This window comes from Lolium rigidum, chromosome 4 (genome assembly GCF_022539505.1).
Source record: "Lolium rigidum isolate FL_2022 chromosome 4, APGP_CSIRO_Lrig_0.1, whole genome shotgun sequence".
Lineage (NCBI taxonomy): Eukaryota > Viridiplantae > Streptophyta > Magnoliopsida > Poales > Poaceae > Lolium > Lolium rigidum.
Genome location: NC_061511.1, coordinates 148,156,184 through 148,169,890, shown reverse-complemented (window position 1 = coordinate 148,169,890; position 13,707 = coordinate 148,156,184). Strand labels below are relative to the sequence as shown.

Sequence of the window (13,707 nt, the reverse complement as noted above, 5' to 3'; positions counted from 1 at the left end):
GGTTCTTGTTTCCCAAGACCTGTAACAGAAACGCATATATCCAGATTAGATTCTCCAAATGTCCAAGATCGTTCAGAAACCAATAATAAACCAGCAATTTTCCAAGTCCACCGCGACACCTGAAGTGGCACGCCAAGATATGTGCAAGCGGCCTAACCGCAAGGACCAAAAAAGAATCCATTGATTCCACAGACCAAAATCCGCTGGGGCTCCATAGCCATTTGCCCAGTGCCATTAACGTGAGCAAGGACAAGGCAGAAATTATTTTCTTATTCCAGTGTCGGCATGATCTTTCTGCACTGTGGGAGTGGTGGTGGCCTCCATTCCACACCTCTTTATTTATGGGAGAGGGTGGTGGGGTAGCAGCAGCAGGGGGGGCTGCTTCTGACATGTGAGCGTGTTCGGCATCACGCCACTTCACTCCCTCCCATCTGCTCGAGTGCTCACCGCCTTCCCCCCCTCGCCATTGTTGCAGAGCTCGCATAAATAGCCCTTGGAGCTTCGACCGGAGACGGAGAGGGTGGTGGTCGCTGCTCCTTCTTCTTCTCGGCTCGGTGCGCTCCTCCTGAGGTGGCTTCTTTACAGGTCTGCTGCTACTAGCTTTGCTTTGCTTCTTGCTCTATGCTGTTTCTTGGAGTGGTGTCGGTGAGTGGATCCGTAGGTCTGGTAGCTCTGCTTTGCCATTTTGTGAGTAAGAATTTTGGATTTCTCCTGTCTGGTGCTTTGTTGTCCCTTATCATGTAGTAGCTCCCGCTGAGCCCTTCCGCGTCGAATCTTTACTGCGTACTTACCGTCTTTCCCCTCCATCCAGTTCTCTCTTCTCGCCATTAGCAAGAAGCGCACATCTGTGCCACTGTATAGGTTTCTCCCCTTCTGTGTGTGTAGCTTAATTGTAGTGATAATTTGTCCTCATCACCTGAGGTTCTTGTCGGCAAACTTTTCTTCCTACTGCTCTGTTGGATGCTATATGTGCGTTCTTATGTGAGGCGTGGGATCTGAACTACTGCACCGACAATTGGTCGGGTGTAAGCTTTGTGGTTTGTTTAGGATTCAGACTAAAGAAATCCGACCTGTTACCTTCCTTTTCGTGGAAAGATTTAACATGATCTAGTACTATTTTGACAGATTCACATACAACAATTTATAGTCAATATGCTATTATAGTAGAACATGCTGAATTTCAAATGCTCATAGCTCATGATTATTTTTTGCTGTTGATAGCAAAATTAATGTGTTTACTGGGCAACTCCAATTTCTCCATGTAACAATTTTGAAGCTTCCCACATGATTTCAACTTCCATTTTCAGCCGTAACCCAGTAACAGCTGCATATATTGCCTAAATTCGTCAATTTTATTCATCTAGTCTTTAATTCTGGGAACCCTTTGTAAATAGTTGAGCTGAATTTAGTTAAACCCATGTACCAACATCTCACCCACTGGTTCTTCAAACTTGCAGGAGCCATGGCTAAAGATTACCCCGCATCACCTAAGGCCCAGCACCTGCAAGAATCCAAGAAGCAGCGTCTCACCTATATTCTCGTGGTGAGCGGCCTCTGCGTTGCCTTCTACGTCCTCGGCGCATGGCAGAACACCACCATGCCAAAGCCCATGGGCGATTCAGCAATCAGCCGAGTTGATTGCGACCCCGTGGCGCAGAAAGATGGCTCGGTGCCATCTTTTGGGTCTGCGTCTGAAAATGCGCTCGATTTTGATGCGCACCACCAACTGAATCTCAGTGACACGGAGGCTGTGGTGCAGCAGTTCCCGGTGTGCTCACTCAATTTCAGTGAGTACACGCCGTGTGAGGACCGTCCACGAGGTCGGAGGTTTGATAGGAATATGCTGATATACCGAGAGAGGCACTGCCCAGAAAAGGATGAGCAGATCCGGTGCCTCATTCCAGCTCCACCAAAGTACAAGAACCCCTTCAAGTGGCCGCAGAGCAGGGACTTTGCTTGGTTTGACAATATCCCTCACAAGGAGCTCAGCATTGAGAAGGCTGTGCAGAACTGGATCCAAGTGGAGGGAAACAAGTTTCGGTTCCCAGGTGGTGGCACTATGTTTCCACATGGTGCTGATGCGTACATTGATGACATTGCTAAGTTCATCCCGTTGTCGGATGGGAAGATCAGGACGGCAATTGACACAGGCTGCGGGGTAAGGAAAGAATGACCTTCTGGCCTCAGGTTTCTTTATGTCGTTATGTTTGCTCATGACCTTGTATTGTTGAAGGTTGCTAGCTGGGGGGCTTACTTGCTGAAGAGGAATATAATTGCAATGTCATTTGCACCAAGGGACACGCACGAAGCTCAAGTACAATTCGCACTGGAGCGCGGTGTCCCTGCCATCCTTGGTGTGATGGGGACACAACGATTACCTTACCCGTCTAGGGCATTTGATATGGCTCATTGTTCGCGTTGTCTGATTCCATGGGGAGGACATGGTGAGCACTTCATGCATCTGAAATTTATCCAATATGTAGCTTATACTCAGCTTTTCAAGCTGTTCTTACGTAAAAGTGAACTGCCTAATTAACTGGTGTTATAAATTAATTTGTTAGATGGACTGTACCTAGCTGAAGTCGATAGAGTTCTAAGGCCAGGGGGCTACTGGATTCTCTCTGGCCCTCCAATCAACTGGAAGACGCACCACAATGGGTGGCAGAGGACCGAGGAAAACCTGAAGCAAGAGCAAGATAAGATTGAGGATGTTGCGAGGAGCCTTTGCTGGAATAAGGTGGCTGAGAAGGAGGATCTCTCCATCTGGCAGAAGCCTAAGAACCACCTAGAGTGTGCCAACATCAAAAAGAAGTTCAAGATACCCCATATCTGCAAGAGTGACAATCCTGATGCTGCCTGGTACTAAATTGTTGCAAGGATAGAATAGCCTGATACATATCTGTGTGCCTTTCTCTGAACTGTTATCTGCCTGTTCTGTATAGGTACAAGAAGATGGAATCCTGTCTTACTCCATTGCCTGAAGTAAGTAACCAGGGTTCAATCGCTGGTGGAGATGTTGAGAAATGGCCAGAGAGAGCCTTCACAGTCCCCCCAAGGGTTAAGAGGGGTACAATTCCAGGGATAGATGGAAAGAAGTTTGAGGAGGACAAGAAGTTGTGGGAGAAGAGGTTGGCGTACTATAAACGGACCACACCCATAGCAGAGGGGAGGTACAGAAATGTGATGGACATGAATGCGAACTTGGGTGGTTTTGCTGCTTCCTTAATCAAGTACCCTGTGTGGGTGATGAACGTTGTTCCAGTTAATTCAGATAAAGACACCCTTGGAGCAATTTATGAGCGGGGATTTATCGGGACGTACCAAGACTGGTGCGAAGCTTTCTCAACGTATCCGAGAACCTACGACCTTTTGCACGCTGACAATTTGTTTAGCATCTACCAGGACAGGTAAGAAACTTCTATGTTTCTGTATTTTTGAAGTTAGTGATTCTTTTATCATTTTTATTTACTTACATTTTGTTCTATTGTTCCATCATGGTTGGCTCTTCAAATTGTTTTAGTTCTTTTGCCTAGTTTGTTACTGATTATGAGATGATATTTTAGTCTGTATAATTTTCCAGATGAAACCCAGATAGAGTGAACTCAAAATAAGTTATGCGACAGACTTAAGCAGAACCATGTTCACGGTATATTAATTGATAGACTTGAAAAAGGGGAACAGGAGCACAGCCTAGTAATAAATGAAAGTAAATGGAGATCATTACTTTGCCCTTGAGGACTGTATGACCACGACAGTATAGTTTGCTGTTAATACTGTCTGCAAGTCTGTAATGTAAGATCATGGTTTGAATGCTTGACATATACTACTATATGCAATTTTGAAAGCACATTGTGATGCATTCAACCAATGCACAATCTTGCTGACACCTGGTCCTGCCTTATCGCATTAGTTCCTATGTCAGAACTGTGGACGCATTGGGTGGAGAACTGTGACTGTAACAAACACAATACTATACAGACTTTGAACAACACGCATTTCCTGAACTTTGCAGGTGTGATATAACCGACATCCTCCTGGAGATGGATAGGATACTGAGGCCGGAGGGCACCGCGATCATCCGTGACACGGTCGACGTCCTGACCAAGGTCCAGGCCATCAGCAAGCGGATGCGGTGGGAGAGCCGCATCCTGGATCATGAGGACGGGCCCTTCAACCCGGAGAAGGTCCTGGTGGCGGTCAAGACATACTGGACGGCCGACCCATCAGAGCACAGCTAGCTCTCTGAAACGGCTTCTGGGGTTACCAGCCCTGATGATGGTGTCAGAGGTTCGCCATCTCAGTGTAGTAGTATGTGACCGGTTGGTCACTCGTTTCTTTCACTTTTTTGCCCAATTCTTTGTAGTTCCGATGGAAATTGAAAAAATTAAAGGAGCTGGTTGCAGGCAGGGAAGAAGTGCAGATCTTATAGGTATCTAGGTCTTATGTGGGCAGTTTCATACATCGAGCAGAGCATAGATGTTTTAGCTTGTAATATATGATGGCATCGAGCAGACATTGTTACTATATATTAAGCTTAACTGGAATAGGTATTTACTGGGTTTGCGTATGTAGCGCTTACGGTTGTCGACTCAGTTCATGCAAGGAACTATTTCGTGTTTCTTGTTGCAGAATCCGCGTATCTTTCATTTCCATCCTATTGTATTATGTATTTTTTTTGAAATATGTAGCTGTTGTCATTTGCACATTCAGTGTTTTTTTTTTCTTAGTATAAGATTCTCATCAGGGTTTTGTGTGGTTTTTTTTAGGGGAGGTTTTGTGTGGTTAAAATTTCGGAACCTGGAACCAGAACATGAGAGAATGATGGCCCATTGCTCAGCCCATTGACAAAATGTTCAGTACCATTCATAGGATTTTGCCCATACAGCAAATGAATAGCCGTTTAGCGAACTGTGCCTTTTAGAAAATTTAAAAGAAAGGCAAACTATAAGGATCTAATTTGAGCAATTTATTCTTCCAACATCATCCTGAACCATCAGATTTTACAGCATAGTGTGGATGACAACTCCCATATTTTGGTGCCACGTGGCAGATTGCTAGGGCCCACCACCGATTCTCTCTGGGTTGCGCTGCCATGCCCTAGCGCCTACGCTTTTTATCCGCTCCTTTCCATAGTGTGCCCTCTACCTATTACAATTGACTAGATTTTGATGTGCGCCTTGGCGCACGATCCCGTGTGATTCGTGTATAGGTAGAAAAGTGGTTATACTTTTATTAGGACTTACAAAATGTAGTGAATCGAAGGAAATTCCAAATGCAGGTGATGGAGGAAATACTCAACGTGATTGTTCTCATTTTCAGCCCAAGATCATAGATAAGGCACAACCATCTATACCATACATTAATTCATCATCAAGCAGACACAACCATTTATAACATACATTAATTCATCATCGAGCACACTTCCCAAATATTTGAGGAATCAGCCAGATTCTAAAAAGTACATTCTTAACGGGTACATTGAACGGAAGAACATGATCGACAATAACTATTGTGACATGATAGGGAAGGTGGGCGACATCGGTCCTCGGTGTAGTGGAAGTGGCCAATGCAATGATAGTAGCTAAATTAGCACCGGCTTTATCGCTCGGCTACAGGTGCCATCCAACCTAGGTGCTTGTCGGTCTCGAATAGACATCGAAAACATGTATATGATAAATTAGCATATATCACCAATTGAATAATAATTTAAATAAAATTACAGTTTAGATAGACATCCAACACCTAAATTATCATAGCTAAGTTGGAGAATTAGAAAATATGGCAGTGTTAACATATGTAGTGCAATGAATAATTATACTTTACTTCATATAACTACATCTCCGTATAAAATAAAATGTCTATAAAATAACTAAAGTGGTAATTTGAATAACCTTTAGAGGCTCTAAATGATGAACATACCGAAATGTGCTGAACATGAGAACCCACTCTTGGGACATGTTGGAAGGAGATCAAACAACATCTATAGTAGAGATATTCAGAAAATTAATGATGAGGAGAAATTTCTAATATAGTGGTATGCAAAATCTTCAAACCATGTTTATAATAAAAAAAATCTACAAAAATTGGCAAATGAACTACAACCAAAAAGAAATCATTAAGCACCTAGAGAGAAATGGGCACAAAGAACCACTAAAAAGGAAAGTAGGTTGTTTAATCAGTAAGGGATGACTACTCAAACAGGAAAGAAGAAACAAAGATATTGTATTCATCTGCACTTCCCTAGTTTTGTTCTTAAGATAATGAAAGAATAAAGAGAACAACTTCTTTAGACGAGCTATGAATGTCCTCCAGTATAAAGCAACACTGGTGAGGAAACAAAGTGAGTGGAAAGAATGGAAATTTTGTGATACTCTCCATCTTACCCATTCATCCCACCCAAGACCTGGAAGAAATAGCAGCTAGAAAATTTTAAAAAATGAAATGTGAGTTAGGAATCTTAAGATAGTGTCTTATTAGCATTACGGCATGAAAAGCAATCTAAACTGATAATACCTTGACATCCACAACACGAGTAATGCAATTAACTGGACCTTGAAGACTTCATCACTATCCTCTTCCGGATGCTCGCCAAATCTGAAAACAACCCCAGGTTATTTGGATTCCTCGAAAACCACCGCCTAACATCTACAAAATAGAAATCCGTTGCACCAATTAGTTGATCCATGGACTGCATCCAATATAACAATTAGTGCCAATAAATAGGACTAAATAGCATGGTCTAGCATAGAAATATTAATCTCAAAGCAAACGAAGGAGATAATATTAAACATGTACTCGATAATCTAAACGGTTACCAACCGCGAAGAACTTCTCAGTGTATGCATATGACAAGGATAGAGAATTAAAACAAACAAAAGAAGGGCATTATACACCAGAAAAGGTTGGGAAAATAGTGCCCTAAACTAATACACCGAAAAAGCCTGAAACCATGTATGTATAGTCCCTTCAGGCGTGCATCCTAAGTCATATCAGGTTTTAGTAATATATATCACAAGACAAGGGTGTAACTTAATTCCCTACATCATATATATCTCTTCTCATAAGCAGAGTTAGACAAAGGGGTAATCATCGATCTGTTGGCAACATCAAACAAATATGTGTTATAGAACAGGGATGGAGAATGTTCATGGAGTCACGGGCTGCCATGAACAAAAGGAGGAGGAGCTCATACTGGACATGGATCTGCTAGTCGCCGCATATCAGGGAGCAGCCACGCCAACACCTTACCACGCGAGCCGAGGTACTTCCCATCTTGAAACATGTACAAGCAAGTGAAGGAAATATATAAAGAAGAAAGGTAAAATAATCCAGTGAATTATAACATACAAAATAATAGTAATAGTATATTTTTCTTAGTAGCAAATCGTATATTTTCACCCTTCGGTAGATCTTACAAATGGAGAATTATAGCATACAAAATAATAGGATTCTTCCTTTGTAAGATCTACCGATATGGGGACAGGTGGTGAAGTTGACCGTATGAAAGGAAAATTAGAAAATTCAAAACAAATCACGCCTAAAACAGCCCAGCTCCTAAGTATTTTCACTCCTCTCCTTTTTTACTTCCGTGTAGTTGCTAATGGGTTTTCTGGTTCACCGCCACTAATAGGGGAAGGCACGTGAAATGTTGAGTACTTAAACTAAAAATCCATCAAAGACAAAGCATCCAAAGGCCATCCATTCAGATAATGAGCAACATATTTTTTTAGTAATGTTTAATCAAAAAAGGGTTCATTGTCAAATATTTAGAAAAAGACAAAGAAAAAAAGAGGAAGTACTGACCTTAGTTTTTCTGAAATTGCTGAAACTTCCAGAGCTCATTCGTTGTATGTAGCTGAAGAAATTTATAAAAATGAAAAAGTTATCCACCATCCAACAATGGATTTGCAGATGAACATATTAGAAAAGGTGAAACCTAGTCCAAACTGAGAATGTTAAGTTTGCTTTCAAAGAAGTTTTTTATTCAGTCTATATGCTTATCACAATGTTAAGGAACACTCTCACTGTATGAATGTTCTAGCCCCTTCCTCAAATCGAGTTATTACCAGCATGCTCTGCAGGCTCAACTACATCCCAAGGAAACATTTCATAGGACCGAAGCATGTACTGCAAAAGAGAAATCATAGGTGAGAAGAGAAAATTCAAGGAAGGAGATAAAATAAAGCTTATTCTTGCAGACGTCCATCTTATTTATAGTTGTGTTTAACAAAACGAAACAGTAGAGGCAAATGTCTGTTCAGTAATACGAGCATCACAAGCTCAATAATGGGCCGATGTAAAGTAAATACCAAATTGACATGGATGTCCCAATATCACAATTCTGCAGTACACACACTGAGTTAGTGCTCAATGAAATGACATGGTATTTTCTACTTTGTGATTATTTCGTTTGGTGCTCATACCTGAAAATGCATCACATGATTTAGAGAAAAATCTTTTCACGCGAAAGATTTAGAGAAAGATCTACATGATGATGAAAACTGGTTTGCTAAAAGATGCTTAAGATGCAGAAGGTGGAAGAGAACTGTAGAAAATTAATAGTGGGTAAATACAAAGGACGTGAAAAATACTACTTACAGGTCAAATATTAGATACTTTATAACATATATTGGAGCAGAAACAAAGAACAACAGATTTTCCATTGAAATAGAAGGATATTATGCCATTGGCATACAACATGCGGTTTGCAGTATCAATTTTCAGGTATGCGCACTCCCACCTAATATGCCATATTAAAACAACAAAATGGAAGTTGAAAAACTGATCTTATTGTATATTCCGAAGTGCAAAAAAAGAAGGAAATTTTAGAAAGAACCAGCCAACCATCATATTTGTTAGATCCGGCTATGCCAGCAACAGTAGAGTGGTTAAGCAGACATGAAAAAACAAAAATAAACTAATGTAAATAGGATTTTCTCTAGACATATATAGGTAACAAAGTACCAATGCCAGCTCACTAATGATAACATATCATGTAAATAAGAAATATTTAGCAAATAATGCCTTTGTAAGGTATAATGAGACATTTGTTAAATGAACGGTACAGATTCCTTGGAAGAAAAGAAAGAAAAGATCAACCGGTCTAAGGTGGAACCAAACCCTTCACTGTTTCCTGATCGCCACTAACCAACAATTAACCATGTAAATAAATATGGGTTGTTTCTAGAGGATGCTAGGTACATGAAGCAGGACCATGGCATTATTGTTCTGCTAAAGACAAAATAATTGGTAACATTGCGCATGTTTTGTTGAAGAAATAAGTGCACACTGCACACTGAGACTCCTGGTTACTTGTGTCTCACCAGTGGTTTACGCTCTGCAAAATTGCTACTTATGGCATAACCCTATCAGGAAAAGGATGCTACTATGTATACAAGCAAACATTGGAAACCCAATCAGCCGGTACTGATCTTTCTACCATTCAAAACATCATGTCAGATTAGAATCACTCCTCTCATATATTTACACATGAGAAGGAATAGGGGGTAACTTTTCCAGATTAAGCATACTGCATTAGACAGAGTCAATAACTGAAAACCTCATACGTGTTATGTGTTGCTCAAAGTATATGACCTGAAGACATGGATTAACTGATAAGAAACTTTTAGCATTACTCAAACAAAGATAAAATGGGAACAATAGGAGCCATCTTACTTGACCCCTCTTAACTACATCAGGCTTCTTCAGCCATTTCATTGCATATATGTTGCCAGAAATCTTCTCCCAGCACACTCGAACCTGTTATACCAATGCAAGTAGTAATTTCTATAAATCACAACACCTTTTCCCTTAAAAACTTCATTTCAGATCCTTAATTTCTGGGTGAAGTTGGAAAAATATCTACCTCAATAGGTAATAAAGCTACATCGTGATTACAGCAGGGTATGGCACATATAATTTCTACTTATAATACTGCATGATCAATTGCCTATGAAGTTTTTTTTTTTGACAATCAATACCACATATATTCATAATAATAAATAGTACATGGTAGAGATACACGAGCTGTCTCCAGCGATTACAAAATAAAGTCTAAAAGATACTAGCAAATCTTCGAGGTCTTCAAACTCTTTCTTCTTCCAAGACATAATCTTGTACTTTTCTGAAGGCAGCCAAAGATAGATAACAAACCATAGACCTGTAAATACCAACGAAGGTTCTCCCATAATTTTAATTTGAGCCGCAATGCCAAGGCTGCGTGCACGCGCGCAACCATTAAAGTAGTCAATCAACATCGGCAAGAGTACCAACACCAGTATGTCAGGGAATAAAAACCGATCTGCCTTGTCGACGTTGATGGAGAGCCGAGAATATGAATCACCATTGTCGAGGACGTAGCAACCGGGACAAGAACTGCGAGGATAATCCTCCTCGCGGCAACCATGAGAAAAGATCCAAGATCGATCTGGCGAAGTAAGATCTGAACACCCATACCTAGATAATTGTAATCTTTCAGCACCACCATTGACGTCGGGAAGGAGATCTCGTCGTCGAACGAAAGGCCGAAGATCACTTATTGCAGACGATGCCATCTCCATTGCGGGGAAACCAACAAGAAAACGGCGACCAAAAATCTAACATAGACTACCGAAAAGACTATGAAGTTGTGCATGTAGCCAAGAACAAAATGATACTTACCATCAGATATCATAAGGGAATATTCAGATACGAAAAGAGAGAAATCTTATGCTCAAGCACAAACAACCTTCACGTGGCACAATATTAAGTAGGAATACTGTAACCCACCTGGACACCAAAAAGAACGAAATAAGAGAGCTTACTGCTGAAACAAATGGTCGTTGATTCTTTATTTATGGTCAATCAAAACACCAAAATGTGATAACATGCATCTGCAAGATAAAATTTTAAGCATTCATGTATTATGTCTAATGTCAGGATCCCATGACAAGCATAGCTAGTTTAGTTCATGTCTAGTTCAAATATATACATCACAGCAGAAGCCATATTTCTGAACCAATAAATGCAAGATCAAACGAAGGAAAACAAATCGAATCTGTACTGACCTGGAGGCTAATAAATCAAATGGAGAAGATGTTCATGTAGGTTTAGGTCTTTCAATCTTGTCCAGCATCCCATTAGCTGGCCCCTTGCCGCCGCCATGGAGAACAGTTGTGCCCGCTTCGTAGCTCAGTACTCTTATACATGGCGCCAAGCATTCTGATCAGGGATAAATTACATGCATTAGAAAGAGAACAATCAAGTAGATTCAAGATAAACATTTCTTCTTCCATAAGCCTGCTAAACTATCCTGCATTTATCCAGCAATGCAAACCCTATTTGTGGTATAGATTGTCATTTGGCACTAAATAAATAGATGTATTTCCTATTTTAGATGATATACATGAATGTACAAAACCAATAGTTGAGGAATTGGGTACATCCCACTAATGCATTAATGATTGTACTCATGCGAAGTTGTATCAAATTGTGTACACCACACTCACCAATGCATTTCCTTCTATTTCTCTTTGCGAAACTTGGGATTATCTGCCTATAGTGGTAGAACTGAGTTCTGTAGCTTGTTTCTACAGTACATTTTGTAAGGAACAAATTGCAGATGTGCAGCTCTAGTGGCCTTTTCCAAGGTATTTGAACGCTAATACAATTTCAGAATCCACGCAAAAGAATATCAAGATAAACCAAAACGTAAGAGCGCGGATGTCAGGCTACAAAATGCCATCTAAACTTATTACCACAAATATCGATAGAGTTCCACGTCTGTAGATTTCATCATCTTGGCGGTGCTTAAGACCACACTTCTTCTGCAGGAGTAAAAAAATGCCATTTTGAAGAATCAGGGGTACAAATATGAAGACTTCACTAAGAAATGGTGAGGGAAACTTTCAACTGAATCATAAGTTTCATAACCCACTGAATATTATGGTCCACAAATACGGAGACTTCCCATCTCCTGCTCTAGCAGCAACGTGTCACCCGAACTATAACTTGATGCACCAGGAAATAAAGGATGAAAAAATAACGTGATGAGAGAGAAGTACCTAGCCATTGTTGGGTGGAGCTGTGGATGAGATGAACAACAGCTCGAAGAGCGGTAGCGTCGCCTTGCGAGAACCATCAAGCTGCAGCGCCTGCAGCGGACACACTTCTACCCGCTCCGATCCCCTCATCAATCTACCGCTTCCATGTGCTTCCTCCCAGCGACGGAGGCACGGCAACCTCGGCTGGATGAGGATATTGAGCGGCGGCGGCGATTCAATCATGAGATGGAGTGGAGAGGGAGAGGAATGGGTGGAGACCCATCAGGGGATTGGAGAGGCTAGGGTTCTAACCCAAGATGGGAGGGGATTGGATGAGGAACCGCCATGTCCAGCCCGCCTCTGAGAACGGCCGTGGCCGACGCCCACGTCCCTGCCTCGTCGGAGCGGACGAACACCGAGGTGAGCGAGCACACCACCTCGAGGAGGAGATTGGCAGCGAGGAACAATAAGAAACCCAACAGGGAGGAGGAGGGGAGGGGGTGGAGGACAAGGACGGTGGCGGCTGTGTGAGGATGAAGAGGGATTGGGGAAGGAGCACCACGAGGGGCCTTCCGCTCCTCTGTGGCGGCCTTCCGCTCCTCCTGGCCCAGACGCGCGCTTGCCGCCTCCGCCGACGCCCACACGCTCGGTCACCTCCACCGACGCCCAGGCACACGCTTGTAGCCGCCGCCGATGCCCAGGCGCGCGCTCGCCGCCACCGACGCTCAGGCACGCGGTCGCTCCTCCCATAGCGCGGCGGCGTGCTGCGACGGGGACGAGGGCGGGCAGGCGCGCCGTTTGGGAAAATCAACAGAGGCGGTGCAGGACCGGAGAGGAGACCGACGGCTGCGGGGTGGCGGCGGGAGCCATCGCGCGGAGAGGAGGACGAGGCTCGAGGGTTTGCCTGGGCCGGGCGGGCTTATGTGACCCATGGATATAATGCGGATCCGCGGCGAGGGCCTCGCTCCCTGGATGACACAGTGAAAATTTTGCACGGCCAAGATTTGCTGGTAAAAATGAATCAACGGTTCACATGCGCTGATCTCTGTGAGGCCCCCTATGGGGGGCATCATATACAACGTTAGATACCCATAAAGTTGTTTCCTTGGTAGAAGAAGCAATTCACAAAACCAGTACTGAATAAATAAAAATGTGTTAATTTCAAAGTGAAAATTCAAGTATATCCCCGCCTAACAACCAACTACGAAACCATTGTTTCTTGAAAAGCATTGGTACGCGATTGAAGTCCAAAAGAAAATATATTGCCCAACAGGAAAAAAACAAAGACCGAATATAACAAAGATGAAAAAGAAAACAACATAAGCAACAATTTGTGACTTCCTTTTCCAACCAGAGCTTAAAATATGGACGTGGCCACTTCTTGGTCAGATGACATCATCAAGGTTCATGTATTACAACCGATTCCTTTTTCTGCCCATGTAATTCTTATGTGCACAACTGTGGTAGCAAAAAGGCGAGCCTGGACGCTTTCCTCCTACCGTCACTGCAGCAGGGGCGATTTTCTGGATCCCGCCAGCCAATCCACTAAGCCACCGTCGATTCGCCGGATCCCCGCCTCCGTCGGCCGCTCCGGCGGCGGGAGGTTGGGGATCCCGTCTCGCAGTTGAAAGAATATTTCATGATCCTTGAGGTTTTGTGTGTTTGTTAACAACACCGGTGATAATTT

The 13,707-nt window shown here is 42.6% G+C and overlaps 1 protein-coding gene and 2 long non-coding RNA genes across 3 annotated transcripts; 1 reads left to right on the top strand and 2 right to left on the bottom strand.

Annotated features, from left to right (window-relative positions):
* Window positions 1-369: 369 nt before the first annotated feature.
* LOC124705938 (probable methyltransferase PMT17) lies at window positions 370-4,550 on the top strand. Its single transcript, XM_047237619.1, has 6 exons — window positions 370-585; window positions 1,458-2,158; window positions 2,234-2,444; window positions 2,562-2,859; window positions 2,943-3,407; window positions 4,013-4,550. Exons 2-6 carry the CDS (start codon window positions 1,463-1,465, stop codon window positions 4,236-4,238), a joined length of 1,896 nt encoding a protein of 631 aa, XP_047093575.1. The 5' UTR covers window positions 370-585; window positions 1,458-1,462; the 3' UTR covers window positions 4,239-4,550.
* Window positions 4,551-8,082: 3,532 nt separating this feature from the next.
* On the bottom strand, window positions 8,083-10,764 carry LOC124650028. The gene is made up of 3 exons (XR_006986854.1): window positions 10,660-10,764; window positions 9,676-9,759; window positions 8,083-8,127 (listed from the first exon to the last, which is right to left on the bottom strand). It is a non-coding gene; the product is annotated as an uncharacterized LOC124650028 (long non-coding RNA).
* Window positions 10,765-11,116: 352 nt separating this feature from the next.
* Window positions 11,117-12,078, bottom strand: LOC124707541. Its single transcript, XR_007004906.1, has 3 exons — window positions 12,042-12,078; window positions 11,736-11,804; window positions 11,117-11,199 (listed from the first exon to the last, which is right to left on the bottom strand). It is a non-coding gene; the product is annotated as an uncharacterized LOC124707541 (long non-coding RNA).
* Between the last annotated feature and the right edge of the window lie 1,629 nt (window positions 12,079-13,707).